At 40.2% G+C, this 16,316-nt stretch overlaps 1 protein-coding gene across 1 annotated transcript in view; it reads right to left on the minus strand.

Moving 5' to 3' along the window:
• snrka (SNF related kinase a) overlaps positions 1 to 16,316 on the minus strand; it is a 61,336-nt gene that overhangs the window by 10,851 nt on the left and 34,169 nt on the right. Inside the window, 2 exon segments of the mRNA XM_030071598.1 lie at positions 233 to 367; positions 4,828 to 5,040. Of these exon segments, the coding sequence (XP_029927458.1) occupies positions 233 to 367; positions 4,828 to 5,040 (348 nt within the window).

Below are 16,316 nucleotides of genomic sequence, written 5' to 3' on the forward strand. Positions count from 1 at the left end.
CCGCTTCGGCTGCAGCAGCAAGGCAAATACAGCGCAGTTGGGAATGGGAATGATAGGTTTTGATTTCAAATACAAGTTTTAACGATGATGGTTTCACGCATGGTGTGCCATTTGGTGTGCATTTTGTTGTTTCTCTGGAGGTGCTGATGCGTGCGTGCGTGCGTGCGTGCGTGCGTGCGTGCGTGCGTGTGTGTGTGTGTGTGTGTGTGTGTGTGTGTGTGTGTTTCTTTACCTGAAGTGTGCTTTGATGTTGCTTGGGCTTGAGGAGCGGGTCTGGACCTCCTTCTCCTGTTTCTCCCTCAGGATCCTCTCTGCTAGCAGGTAGTAGGTGGCTGTGATGTGGTTGTATTTGTTGGTCTCCAGGGCTCTGAAACCATGCATTTACATTACAATTATATATACATATACATACATATATATACAGCTGGCAAACATAAACAAATACAGGACACATGGGAAAAGTGATACACAGAGTTATGAAAACAAAAACAGATAAGGGTTGCTATGTTGTGGTTGTCAAGAACAGTACTGAATGTCCTCATTATTGTGAGCCCAACACCCCATAATTATACAAAAAATTGATGTGGTTATGATGTGGTAGTTATTTCTTTTGTGGTTTCCAGGAATTCAGGCAAGACAACTTTTGAATGTCACATATAACTGTCCCCAACACCACGGAACAAGATAAATGGTATATGGGAGTGATGTTTTAGTATTTGCTGGTCTCTAGAGCTGTCAAAAATAACACCACAAAAGAACTGTCAAAACACCACAGAGGAAGTCAATTATTTCAGCAACACCACAGAAGAAGCGTTTTTGCCATTGCATCATGGGTCTTATGTTGCACAGTGCAAAGTGATGACAAGAGCAGACGGCACAGTGCTGTAGCACAGGGTTGAGATTTATTAATCTTGGAGGGAAATTTAATAGTCACAGCATCAACAAACTCGGGACAGAAAATAACATGACAAAATGCTGTAATAAAAGCTAATAGGATCTAAGAACATTGAAATCATCCTTATCAATCACTTGACATATTGACCCATCAACATTTCCACAGTAATTACAATGAACCCTGCTCGCTCATTTGAGTAAACAGAAGTCCTTTGTCTTGCCTCCATGTACTGTCCAGTATATAAATCAAGAGGGAGGAGGAGGAAAAATATTCTACCGAGGTTTCACAAAGGCATGAGGCAAGGGCTTCTTAAAATCTTTCCAGACAGGCACCCAAAGGAGACATTTAGTCTGTCACACTGAGATCCAGTCTAGTTAAAATATTTTCACTCAAAGGGGTGCTCAGCAGCATTAAGCCCATGCTGTCTTCTGGGTCCCGACCCGCAATTTATCACACCGAGCCGCTGAAGGAAAAGCAGACGCCCTGCAGAGGAGCGATGCCACCACACAACAGGAGGAGGACATGTCCCAACACCGGCAAGGTGGAGGGAGAAGTCGGAGTCGGATTGCAAACCAATGTGGCAGACGACCGCTGAACACAATGCAGCACAACACTGTTATGTCATCCATGTCGTGTGCCGTGTCAAAATACAAGCTTTGTCTGGCAAGTTGTGACGGCAGACGAGGCCCGGGGGTTGTGATGTTCCAGGGGTCTAATTATCTAACCACAATATTTGTGTTGACAAAGCTATGAGCCTATACTCAACAGACATGATGATGCGCCAGACAGAACGAAACATGTCAGAGATTCTGAAGACCTCTGCAGTACACTAGCAAGCCTTAGGTTATGGAAATAATACCAATATTCAAACTGTCCAGCTATTAAACTTACTAAATTATTATGGATGTATGATTTGACCTAAAGGAAAAAAGCAATTTGTAGATTATGACCATATCCAAGAAACACATCCTTTCTTCTCTCTCAAATCTAGTAAACAACCATGAGTGATGCATCTATATTATGTTACACTTGTATGTTTATATTAAGCTTATGTAATCAAACAGGTCAACCAGTTCTCTCCTGAAAAAAAAGACAACAGGATGTCAATATGTAACCGAAGTTATTCAATATACTAATTAGCACTCCTGATAGGCTCAGGGTATATTATCCTCACAAATAAATGCTGATATTATCCCAGTTTTCTGAAACTTTAAAACTTTGAAAGACTTTGTCCAGATAAAGCAGGCAATGTCAAACTACAATATCTATAGCCTCATAAATAATCCCTATATTATCCCAAAGTATGCCATCCCCATGCACCACAATGCCATCCTTTAACAACTTCTTCACCTCTTTGACCCTGATGTAACCAATGACCTCTTGAGAGAGAACCACATTTCCCATACTCCCACGGCAGCCAATGGGATTAGCGCTGAAGCTCTGCATATTAATGACCAAACTAATCAAATCCTCCGGACTGCTGCCAACAGCTGCATACACAGGAGGGTTGTGTTTGTTTGTTTATGAAATGTGTACTGGAAAAAATACACGTTTCTTAATAAACTTTACAAGTGGACTTTGTATGTGCAATGTTCAAATGTTTATCACGATCGTTTCTTGATCAAATGATTTAACAACCAAATAAGACAGCGCTCATTTTCAGATAAAGCTGATTTTCAGGTGGTGGTAGGACCACTAGTATGGCCTATTTTGGTTGTTTGATATACTGATCAAGTGCATCTTTCAAGCGCAGTGCTGAAATGATATATTGTGCAGACCTACTGTACATCCAGTGTGTGTGTACTGCAAAAGTTTGAGCTTTTTTGTTCATTTGTGCATACAGATTGACGGCTTGACACTGTGTTCACTACAACGTTCATTTGTAATATATAGGGTCTACTATGTGTTATTTTCTCAAACGAACACTAGCTTCTTTACCAACCTTCTTTTAAAAATTCAATTTAATTTTGTTCAGTAAAACGTTGTAAGGACTAGTCACTATATATTTCAATGTCTATATCTGAAAGGACAAACAAACTTGTGTTCTTGCATGCCGTAGAAAAAACAGAAGTAACCAGGTAGACAGAGTAATTTGGGCATATATTTGAGCATGAATGTTTTGCTATCTCACATCCAATGCAGCTGGCCTGGCTATGATCACAGGAAAATCAGCAGGTAAATTACTGTGTTTTCCTTCACTGATTCGAGTTAAGAGAGGTTCTGCCAACTGCTCCTTTAATCAAGCCTTGAGTTTAACTATAACCTCAACACCCGCTATCTCCCATTCAGACAACTAGATTTTATATAATACATAAAGGATTTATAAGCACTATTATTATAACTGTGCAAAACAAAAAATGACAACTGAGTACTGCAATATTATTTGTAGCAATATTTTATGCACTTCATTTTCATGTGATGTTATGACATCTACATTTTTATGTGCTCTGTCAAGTAAGTGCATTGTAGTAATTCTGTTTTAATAGAGCAGAATATGCATTTAAATAACTTTTTTTTTTAAGTCAGGTTGTCACCCTATTCATCATACGACTATATATCTTATATATTTTAGTTGTTTACCTTAGTGTGAGAGGTTTTAAGCTACATTCATCCATTTTCATTCAATAAACCTTTTCCACAGCAGTTATTTTTTTATATGAAATAGCAGGAAAACACAGATGCTGCTCATGACATTAATGAAGGCTCTGTTCCAAAGACTCTGCCACACATAAACTGAACAGAACCTTATTTAATGTCATTAGTAACACCTGTGTTTAACTGCTATTTCATACTAAAATGACATCATGAGGTCCCTGCCAACACCCAGCCGTTACTATTATAAAATAGAATGAAAAGAAATACACTAAACAATGATGACAGGATGTATAACTGTCACATAATTATAACTGCACTGCTAACTATTGCTGTGCCCTGTCATACAGTTCTTCATATGGAAAAAAAACAATAAAAAATAACTAGAGATAAATTTAGGTGATGGTAGTGAGGAAATGCATTTTAATTTATTTCTGAGCCCATCTAAATCTATGTCTCAGCTGCATGATTCATGGGTATATGAAGAGGTATGTGGAGTACAGTGCAACTACCGCGCAGACTATCGCACCACCAATACATGTGCTTCAGACATCCCATCAATGATTGATGCTTAGTGGGGGAGCCTGACTCGTAAAAGCAGTGGGCAACAAATGTACAGTTTAGCTCTCTGTTATCGTCCCAGGAGATTATGCGCATATGATCACAGCATCTATGGATGAGGCACACACACCTACAGGCGTACAAGCCCGCACAAAAACAATCCCCATTAGAGGGTGTATTCAGATACATGTGATATTTTGTTGTGCTGTAGCCCTGACAGCAGGAGGAGGATTAATAAAGGAGGCAAATGTGCAAACGGAGAACTGAAACACACAGATATGTGTATATATGTGGGTTTGCCTATCAGCACCACAGGTGTTCCTATAGCTCTGTGGAAAACTCGGGATGAAGATAAAGTGAGGAACAAAGGCTGACAGGAACAAGTGTAAATTTTGAAATCAACAGCTGTTCTCTCTTCTCCCCTTCAATGCTCTACCAAGGAACTCCATTTCTTTTTCTCACCCTGAAGGAGAGTTTCTTCAACTTAACTGGCTGTCAGCATGCTTCGGGCACACTATTTATCTTATACGGGTGGCATGTAATATCGCTCAGCACAAGTCAGCAGTGAAGTGACACAGAAACAGGCTGACAGACTTTTTCCAAAGCCAAAAAATGAGAAAGGGAAAGTGCGGGGTGTTACTAGTGTCCTCTGACTGCTGTCAACGTAATTGCAGGTCAACATGGAGGCTATGGGTGGGTATAGTTCTCATTGGTGTGTGTGTGTGTGTGTGTGTGTGTGTGTGTGTGTGTGTGCAGGAGAGAAATCAGTGGTTACTTACTCCACTATGGCCTCGCGGTCTGCGATGTCTCCCAGCACCATGCGCTGTATGATGCTGTTGTGCTCCTCCTCTGACAGGTTCTTGTGAGAAACCAGTGGGGTGTTGTACTTGGTAGCCGGTGACGGGTCGACCCCCTGCAGCCAAGCATGGCCCTCAATCTCCTCCAGGGACGCCCGGCCCTTGGGGTCCCGCTGAAGCATACGGTCTATTAGACTGGAGACAGGAGGGACGAATGAGAAAGAACAAAGAAGTGGATGACAGGGAAGAAAAAAGAACAAAATCTGTTAGCCATTATATTCCTGCCTTGAGGTAATTAATCTGCTCTCTTCCATAAAACATAAACATGTTTGGTCTAGACAAGAGGTGAATAATTTCATACAGACTCAGCATGCCAAATAATGATAATCTAACACTGATGAGTCCATGTTTCTTTGGAGGGTTCACTCGCTGACTGCTGTTTTAGATTCTCCTCTTAGGTTTTGCTTTGGCATTGGGCCATTTGTCAACGCTTGCTGTGAAATGAAGCTGTGGAAAGCAACTTAAGAGGCATGAAAAGTACATTGTGCATTTTACTTGTAATTAACTGCATACCTGCATGTGAAAGGTTGCAGTATCCTTTAGTATTCTGGAATTGGTTCTACAACATGTTCAACTACATTTGCTAAAATCTCAAAGCTGCACAGGACCCATTGGGCTGGGCACATAGGTGTGTTAGTACATAAAATACTGCTACATCAAGTACACAGCCAGTTCACCATTTAAGTTACCCAAAAGCTTGCTCTGTGCAGTGCTAAAGGCACATTAATGCTACCAAGTCACTATGAAAAAGCAAGTAACAATACATGGCGACAGACAGTACAAGACATTGGCTTTGACAGGGCTGAGGATGTGGAATCACAGCTGGTCAGCTGGCAGCTTAAAATCCACGCGCAAATGACACCGCTGAAAGCAGAGATTGCAATTTAATAGGATTAGGTGGGAAGTGAAATCTGGCGAGAAGGCTAAAATTAATACTGCAGAAAAAAAGCATCATGCATCTGAAAGTAAGCCATCTTTGAAATAGTGCCTTGCATAATTAGCCAGACAAGTAAGGCATAAAATCTTAAGATTTATGTTTAGTTGATTTGCAAAAAAAAAAAAAAAAAAAAAAAAAAAAGAAAAAGTAAAAATAATAATAATAAAAAAGGGAAAGAACAAACTGTGTGGGTGTGACAAAGAAACTGTAAAGACATGTTACCCCGGAAGAAAAAAAAAGATCTTTGTGAAGACATTTATTATACAAGCTTAAAGGCTCTTATAGCCAGCAGAGATCAGTCTGTCGGGGACTGAATAAAAATAAAGGAATGTGAGCTTGCCGACTGTCAAGTGCAGGTTTGGACCCAAAATAGGCCAGAAGCTGACTTTTGCCTTATTCCCTATGGTACGGTACTAACATTTTTTAATGAGTATGGATCCCAGGCTGATTTTTTTTTTTCTCCCCAACACAGGACTTTTGACAGCTGCACACAAACACACCCAGTCCAATCCACCCACACAAAACTTTATAGGAAAGACCGGAGGCTGAGAAAACCCCTGCAACCAAGCCAGTACATTTCAGCTCATCTTGGTTCTACTGAATTTTTCCCCCCAATCCTCCAGAGAAAAACCAAACCACAGGATGGTGGTCCCCGTGACCCCCCATGGCTACAGGCTAACAGGCTGGGCAAAGCAGAGCTGGGCTGTCAGTCAGTCATGCTGGGATTAGTCAGAGCTAGCTGGGCTCCCCGTGGACCACAACCAGCAGCAGGAGCGGGTAGATCCAGGAAGCAGGGCTGGCTGGTCTATCTGCACACAACCAGCACGGAAAGATAAGAAACATACACTGCTGTGTTGGTTTAACAACCGCATGTACACACACACACACACACACACACACACACACACACACACACACACACACACGTAGTGAAGCAGTTATATATAGACACACACGTATGCTTATACAAGCATGAGCACAAGAATATGCATGTACACACTGGCCATGAAACACATCACACAGTGACACAGAAAAGGGGACACGTAAGGTTTCTACTGCCTCACTGCACAAAGGGGCCATAATATATGTGTGAAATGAATTATTGATCAACACCAATGACTGTCAATTAAAGCCAACACATATGAAGCTGATCCGGTATTTAGCGGTAGGTGTGTTGGAGCTGACACACAGCCATGATCTCCACTGTTGCTGTCAATTGGGCACATAGAAAGCATTGCTGTGGGAATGTGAGATGTAGAACCAGTGGATAAATGGTGACACTAAAAATTCAGTACAGAGCACCATGGCCATGCTGAGTCCTTATAGCATTACTACAGGAATATTTGTGATCTTTTTTTGCTTTGTGTTTTTAAGCTGTATCTTTGCCTACCTTTTTTTTTCTCTGGGCTACATTGTTTTGTAGCCTTGTTTGCTATCTGTCTTTCCAGCTCTGTGCCGACAAATAAAGCAACATTTTATTGTGCCAAACATTCAGTTTTCTGATTGAAGCCACTGACTGAAATAAAATGTGACTGAGCAGACATATTAAAATGTTGGTGCATGGCTCAAGCATTGGTTGATCCACGGTTCACCCATGACTAGGTCAAAAAAAAAAATAAAAAAAAAAATGCCCCAAATAAGTTTAAGTCTGACTGTTGCTGTTGTGGTGCGCCTGTGCTGTAAAAGCTGCTGGTGAACATTCCAATAGTTAAGCGAACGTGCCATTATTACTACAGTGGAACAAAAGTGACATTGGCCTTCACTTCACTGACATGTCTGGCTTTCAAAACACCATCTCTGGCTTATACTCTTCATATGCCGATGAAAAGAAATAAGCTTACGACCAGTTCATGAAATTCAACTTCTACTGGTCTAATAGAAAAGTGGTTCTCAACCTGGGGATGAGGACCCCTACATGTGGGTTTCATACAAACACTCCTTCCTTTGGAATGGCTGTGCTTGTTCAGTCCCTTCTTTGACATTTTTTCCTCTTTCACTTTTCAACCCCTTTTCCATCAAAGGAAGTGTCCCTGAAACATAGCAACCCCTTTGAGGAACCAAGAACTCTAACCATTATTTGGGCCAGAGGAACCAGTCCCTCTTTTTGCCTGAGGGGTTGAATTCTTGAACTCATAACAGTTTGTGCAACCAAGGTAGGTTTCCTCAAATTCCTGCGGGCTGTTAGGGTGGTGTTTTAGTGCACCTCTGATTGGTTAAAAGTATGATGCAAGTTGTGCAAGATTATCACCTCCACCATTTTCAAAAACAGAAGCAAGCAACCGTGAGCACAAATAAAAGATCATCCTATCAAGAGATGGTTCAGCTTATAATTGGGAATTAAGCATCCTATTTGTCTCTGTTTATGCCTGCACATCATGTTGATTCACATTACTCTATGTAAAAGTAGTTTGCTCTTTTTTGTGGTTCTCTAGCATCTTCAATCGTATTTTCAATTTCTGCACGTCTCTTCTCCAAAACCAAACGTGACATCACAGCAGCATAGCAGTACATAATCATGAACATAATGCTGGCTTTAAAGTAATCCATGTTTACTGTTTTGGTGTTGTCAGTCACATGCCAGATGACTGGACACCTCCCTTAATATTTGATGGGAAAAGAATTTGTTTTCTCTGGGGATCTACAAAAGAATAGACATTTACAGTACTTCTAGAAAAGACAATGCAGACTTTTGCTCTTAAATTCTCTATCCACACTCTTGTCTGCACATTTGCAGAGGCAAGTGTGAGCCCCCTATGTGTACAGCATGAGAGATCCCACCAACCCACCAACCAGAGATAGTGTAAGTGTGTGAAAAGCACCAAGGGAGAGGAGTTCAAACGAACTGTGGATATTTTCAGCATTCCTCTAGATACCACAATGTGAAATGTGGAGCACAAAAACAAGCAGCTTCAACACAGGCTGACATAATGGCCTTCCACCTGGCAAGAACCTACACGACACGTCCCACGTGAAAACAATGCAGAGACTAAGCAATGAATCAACCAAATCCCAACTCTGTCACATCTCACTGTTAAGTGATGTGTGTGAAGCAGATAGAAAGACAGAGAGAAGGAAGGCAGAGTGATTGTGTGTGTTTGTTTGTGTGTGTTCCATGCTGCTGTACAGTAATGACAGGAAACTGAGGAACACAGTGTTCTGTCCGCCTACAATTGGCTCAAAAACGCAAACCACATGATCACCATCCGCACGTCACACTGTGAGAAAGACAAGAACTGTCTCTGCGTTTGTGTGTGTGTTTGTGTGTGTGTGTAATGGGGATATGGTGGTGGTGGTGTTTGGGGGGGGGGCAAAATAAACATATTTTCCAAGTCTAATCCCTAGAAATTAAAATCAAGGATGACAAAAACAAACAAAGCTCAGAAGGAAGAAGGGTGAGGGGGGCTGCAAAAGCGAGCTGGTGAATAATTAATTAATTGAGGCGTGTAAATGCATTTTGGTGAGTCAACAAGGAAATAAAGAGCAGCAAGACACACGTGCACACATATACACACATACAGAGACAAGCCACAGACAGAGAAAGACAGAAAGAGAGAGTATTGTAATGAGGAGATTGTGTTAATCCAGTAACTTGGCACACACAACAGCAAGAGAGCAAGCTTGTGTCCCAAGTGGGAATTTTTATCTGGAGGGAGAAGACTGCAGACCCAGGGGAGGAGAAACAGCAACAAGGATCAAACACCATACTGGTTCGAGGCTAAAAGCAAATGACCTTAATTATCAAATCAGTGCCTAAAGCAGAGCTGACCTTGAACCAAAACCACCGAGCAAATTTCATGCGCTGAGTTGGTGTGCATGAAAGATGCAAGGTTATATCAGTTATAGGAACTTGGGATTGGGGTTGGGGGGTGCAGTTAGGCTACAAATAATTTCTTTGTTTGATGATTTTTATAGCGCCATGCTGACCCAGAATCTAAATACTACATATTTTTATTTTAGTCAAGGTGTAAAAAATGTTGCTGCGTCGAACTGAACAGATGGCTGCGCAGTCTATTCAAACAAAAATTTACTTCTGGGTCTGTGGTGCACAGTTGCATCGTGAGAATCAAGCCTATCATCAAAGGCATTAAAGACTGTGAGGACAAACCGAGATTCAAGCTCCACACTTTAGAATAAAAGTCTGGAAGAACTTTGGCTTTAATCTTGTAGAAGGAAAAGACGAGTCAGACGTGAGTGCTGGAGTATTATGGTAATACGACCAACAGGCAGCCTAAATTGTGCATATCAGATTCAGCTTATTCAGGAGAAAAAAAAAAAAGAAAAAAAAAACACACACACATTTTGTTTGTTTTGCTGGTCAGTTACGGTCTTTAGGCCAGCAGTAAATGTTAAAAGCTCAAAGTCAATCTGACTGACAAGCTCATATACAAGCTCAAATACTTGACTTTTCCATAGTCAAGTATTAAAGTATTAAAGTCAAGTATTAAAAAAAAAAAAAAAAAAAAAAAAAAAAAAGTATAACGGGTACATTCAAGATTATACTGAAATATTAAATCACAACTTTACAGTAGTCTGTAGATCTATCTGAATGTTTCTTAATATTATAGATCCAGATTCAGGTTGTTTTTCTATCAGATCCCAACATAAGAGCCTGTTAAGTTAATTTGTGTTCATAAAATACTCCACATCATAAATCCTAGACACTGATCATAGGTGGCCTCCCTCCCTTCCACCTATCCAACACTCCCCATCCTCCCAGTGGTGTCAAAGGTCAGAATATATCAGTTACCAGGCCTATGACTCTTTCCTTTCCCTGTTCTCCCTCTGTCAAAGGGCACTATATAATAAAGATAAAGGTCAAACACCAGCCAGTCAGCCAATTAATACAAGAGTCAACCTCAGCCAGCCTGCAGCTACATGTCTATGAATCAGCAGTCCTCTGGCTTCAGCTGCACTCTGCACTCCCTGTCCATGGAGCTGCCAGCCCCACCATGCCACCTGCTATCACTTGAAAATTCAGTAATTAGGAGTTTAAAATACTGTTAAATGTCAAACCTGTTTTTGATGTCATTTAAGTGAGGTGTTTCATTCCTGAGGGCAGAGGCCATTTATAATGGCACAAAGCCTCCACTGGTGGACAGCGGGCAGAGGTGGGCTTGTGGGGCCCTATGAAATACGTTTCAATTTTTTCCAGATTCCGTGTTATTTTTAACCAAATTCCATGACTTAGCCATCGCAGAGGGTTACTTCGACATGACTCTGTGAGTGTGGAAGAGGAGCTCAGCCCCGCCCTTGGTGAACAGATGCAGACAGCAGAGGACAGAAGCTGCAGCTGTGTGCCCCTAAATAATACTAAAACACTTTGGAGACTCTGAGCATAGTGTTTCTTTCCTCATTCAGCTTAGGCGCTGTGAAAAAATGCTTATAATGGTTGGGGGAAAACGCTGACTTTTAAAAACTGCATCGTCATTTCGGCAAATTCCACAATATTCCACGTTTTACAGTTGATTCCATTGTCATGATCAAATGCTGCAATTCTGTCTGTGTTTTCCACACTGTTGAAACCACAAGGCCCAGGGCTTAGGTGTATCAGTGTCCACAAAAAATAATGATCAAAAGTAAAGAGACAATGTATCTAGTCCCACAGATAGAAACAGAGGGGAAGGCTGAAACAAGAAATGAAGAAAAAGGCAGACACCATTAATGTTAATGTTAAAATTCAGGCTTTCTGTTCCCGTATTCTGCACCTGTTGTAAACTGACAACAGATAAAATGTCTTAGTGCTGTCTCTGTCACATACTGTGTTCTCATTTTTGAGAAACAAATTCATGGCCATTAAAATTCACTGGTCTTTAATTATTAACTCCTCTTTGCTTGCAGGTTAGAGCTTCACTTCAGCTGTTGCCATGATTTGTGAATACAGGGAGAGCACTGTGGGAGGTGGAGAAGCACAGCTGAGGTGGTATGATTTATATTTAACATGAAATTTTAAAAATAGTCTTTTGCATCATTGTATCAAGTAAATATAGCTCCAGAACAGACATGATTTGTAGAATATGATTTACCCAAGTGCTGTAAACAGTGATGAAGTTTGATTTGAGGAGTGAAATGAATGATGTGAATTTTCCACTGCAAGACCAAAATGCTGTAATGATAACACAGAAAAAGGACAAAACCACAGAATAAGGGTATGGGGGTTAGAGCTACAAAACTGATAAGGTTTTTGCAATGAACTCAGCAGCAATCCATCTGATTTTATTTTGTCCCAACAAAGAGAAGTATTTAAGGTATTTTGTAAAATTTGTTTGCACAAAGACTCTGAAAAAATCTTAAAAGATGCAGGTTCAAATTATGATTTCTGAATGGAAGACTTGTATTTGCTTAGTGACTGTTAAAATTGGAAATGTCTGGGCCTAATCTGTTTTGTAAGACTGTCTTAGAGTACAAGAGCAATGACTTATAAAAACTACAAATTTAAATGTGATGAGAGTGATCTCTTTGCTATATTTTCTGAACTGTTGATTGGGGCAATAATCCCTAACTACTTAAATTCCCTAACTGACTTATTAAAGACAGTCCATGGAGAGACTAGTCCCTTTTGCTCTATGTCAGTTAAAAATGATAACTCCGTACAGGGAACCTGTGGTAAAGTAACAATTACAATGAGGCTGCATAAAGTTTTTGTCTCAAACATCCTAATTTCTCTACTATTGCATCAACAGTTCTCTGGGGCTGCTGATTTCCCTGCTGTGTCACGAATAGTGGATCAAACTGTCAGAGAGGAGACAGACACAAAACAAAGATGATGGGATTCCTCAGAGGCCAGAGGCCTCCCACACTACTTTGAACATCTAAGTCTCTTCCTTTCTGTCATGTTCTTCTTCTTTGTTCTCTCATTCTCTTCAGCGTCTTACTGCACATGTTCGTTGTTTCACTCTCATACAAACCATGTCTTGCCCTTGTTTCCCTCTCTGATACATACACAAACTATTGTCTTTCTAATTGTGTTGTCTCTTGCATTCCCTCTGTGTGTCTATCCCTCTGCCTCTGTTGCCATTTCACAGACCCAAAACATAAGGAAGCAGACAAGCTCCATAGTCCCAATTAGCCACAAGTCAGAATGACAGCAGATGTCTGCAGAAAAACATGTGTTTTTCTCGTGGTCACACTGTTTACATTCTCCCCTCTCTTGATCCAACAAGATATTGGCATCTAACAATGCAAGTTCTTCTCATTTGCGTCAAAGTGTCTACGTAGCAGTAAAAAAGTATTTCCTCCTGGAATTTCCGCAAAGCCAAACACACATTCCAAATTTGCCTTTTCTTCGCCAGAGAAGTGTGAGCATGCAAACACTTGTTCACCAGTTTCACCTACCACATTTTTCACGATCTAACCAAAAAGCGCCTTATTCAGCTGGTATATTCCTCTCATCCCTCCTCTTTTGATCAACAACCAATACAACAATATGGTCCTTTTCAACTGCAAGAACACACCGAGCTGTGCCATACCCTGCAGGCTTTTAACTGACTCTTTACAATACTTAGCAGGATCTCAACTCGGCTGTTAGAAACACTTATCTATAATTTAAAAAATATTATAGATCTATGTGAAATATTCTAGTTGAGTGATAAGCAATAGAAAAAATGATTTTTTTTTTTAAAAAAAATCACTGCTTTTGGGAGAGCAGGGCATCCAGATTTCTGTATGTTTTGGCCACTTGAGTTTTTGATTCTGCTGCCAGACATTGGAAAACAAGAAATGGATTTTCTTTGGGCCATCAGCAACAAATAAATAAACAAACCAATGTCAGCCCGATTTCCATTTTTAGCTTTGTGAAATTAGAAATGAAGAATGACTGCAGACCCCTTTCTTGATTTTGCATTTTTTGTCCAGTACACCTTTAGTGGCTTGATTTTTTATTCTGCTGCAGGAAACTGCAAATGCTGATGGAAGTTGTAAATACACTGATACCACCTGTGTTTACCTGCTATTTTCTGTCAAATGGCTGCTGTTAAAAAGCTCTACAGAAGATATCATTTTTAAACATCTTCTATTAGGTTTTGACTTGTTAAATACAATTTGTAGGCATCTCAACTAGGAATTATGACTTGTCAAAATTTAATTAAAGAGATCTTGAATTTCAGAATTGGCATTCTCACGAATTAAATGCAGTTGTAGATATCCATTTCATTTAAGTTAGAAGCTACAACAAGCCTCAGCAGTTTGTCAGCTCACAGTTCTTCCTATTTCCTCAAATACGCATGCAGATACCACAATTCTCCATCTAATGAAGCTCTTGTTTATCACTAATTCCTGTGATAAGCTTTTGCAATTTTATGGCATTTTATAACTATTTTATCTGCAACAGCAAACACAGTTTACTCTGCTTACACTGATCAAATTACAAGCCTAATATCCAATGTCATAATTCCAAATGAGTGATCCGAAACTGTCTAGCCAACACAGACTTACAGATACATTCCACTTTCATTTCGGATGTGTGATGAGTTGAATGACGATATCTATGGCATCACTGCGGATCTCAAATGATATTTTGATTAGTCAAAATTGAATTACAGATATTTGTTATTGTCATTTTTACTCGTCAAATTGTCAGTGTACATGTATTTAATTGTTATTCTAACAAGTCACAATGTGTATATAACTTGTCAAACTGCTTTTGTAAATCTCTTTAATGTTATTTTTGGAGTCAAATGAGGCTAATAAATGTTAAAAGGGCATGTCATGGTAATAAGCTACACTTCCTGTGTGAAAGTCACCCCCCCACTGTCGATCTTATCACCTCTCTAAAAACCGGGGGGAAAGAAAGCTAGAGCTATTACTTCATAAGCACCTCTGTATGTGACATCTTTCATCACTTCTTATTTCTGGCACTGTCTTCCCACCTCTTCTGTGATTCGGTCTCATCTCAGGCACCTCACAAAGCTGTGAGCCACACCACTACACACCTAGCATTTGTAAATTGTTGATTAAGACTGGATCTCGCTTCATTGTATCTCTCTGATTGGCAAAACTGAAAGAACTGTGCAATAAAGTTCGGTCCCTTTAGCGGAGGCAGGTGTGGAAATTCAAAACCATGATATCTGTGCATAATTCACTGGGGAGTGACACGGCAAAAAATGAGCCTGCAACTCAGAATGAGACAAATACCTTTTCTGCTCTGAAGTCAAGCCCATTAGATTGCTCACAGCTGTCCCCGCTTAGCGCTTCAATCTAGTCAGATCTCTCCTTCGACTCAGGAGATAAGTGTTTATTTCCTGTGTCTAAAAATACTCAGATGTGTAGCAAGAGCATGGACATAATGAACTGCTCTTCACAACATGTCGAATGCAGAGGTTCTCTTGCCACTGCTACTGACGGTAAAACCCACTCATAGCTCACAACCTCGGTTCAGAAATGCACAGTCGCCCTAATTTCTGAGAAGCTGACACTCTAAAGTTATGGTAATGCCTCTGCACAGTCATTACGCCCTGATGTCACACAACAGTGATGTCAATGAATCCTCCCTCTATCTCTCTCCTGGTCTGAATGGGATTGGTAGGTGCAGCACTACCATGATCTGTACACATTTTAACCGTATTTAATATGACGTCAGAAGTCAGAATTCAATAAATCAATGGCAGCCATTTGTTGTTAATATTAGTGTTGGTCATTTATCCTATTCCCGCCCTGGGAGGACAAGATAACATATACTAATACACTTCAAAATGTGATTAGTCATTTCTCACTAATAAAAGCAGCACTACTGTCATTTTGTATTTGACTCAACCCACATCTACAGCTAAGCACTTTCGTTTACACTGATTCCTACCAGAGGTATTTTGAGCGAGAAAAACTCAGACAGATGAACTGAGATCATGTGATCTCCGAGTAATATTTTAAGGCAACAGAGACCACAGTGGCTGTATGACGGCTTTGGTTGACACAATAAGACAAACTCAATTAACATAGAAAATGAATATTTTTATTATTTCTTTTGCAATCTAAAAAATGTTGTAGGGAAAACCTATAGCCACTGTAGCCACAATATAATGCTGTTCCCAGTCTTAAAAAATGCACCTTTTAGAGCTTTTCAAACAGATATTAAGGATAAATATACAAGTAGACTACTTGTAAGATGTTTTGAGGCATACATCCCGCGTCACCCCTCGTGCATGTACAGTTCCGTAGAAGAGCAGGAAGCCTAACCCTAACCCTAACCCTGCAACAGCCTCTGCAGGAACCACACACACCTGCAATGTAGCTGTGGCCGCATTTTGACAGAAAAGTAAATGGCCTGGATAACAGACTGAAGTAGCGTTTCTTCATGTGGTACGGCACGGCACTACTGTTGCCTGGGAAAAAATGTGCCAACATCGGGAAACATGTATAGACTGGCAAGAGACTCCTTCCATCATTACACTTCTATTTTATATATATTTTGTTTACTGTTGAACTGAAAATTTGCACACAGGTTCCAAATAACAGAAAAATAATAAAATATGATTAAGTACCT

This window comes from Myripristis murdjan, chromosome 16, assembly GCF_902150065.1.
Source record: "Myripristis murdjan chromosome 16, fMyrMur1.1, whole genome shotgun sequence".
Lineage (NCBI taxonomy): Eukaryota > Metazoa > Chordata > Actinopteri > Holocentriformes > Holocentridae > Myripristis > Myripristis murdjan.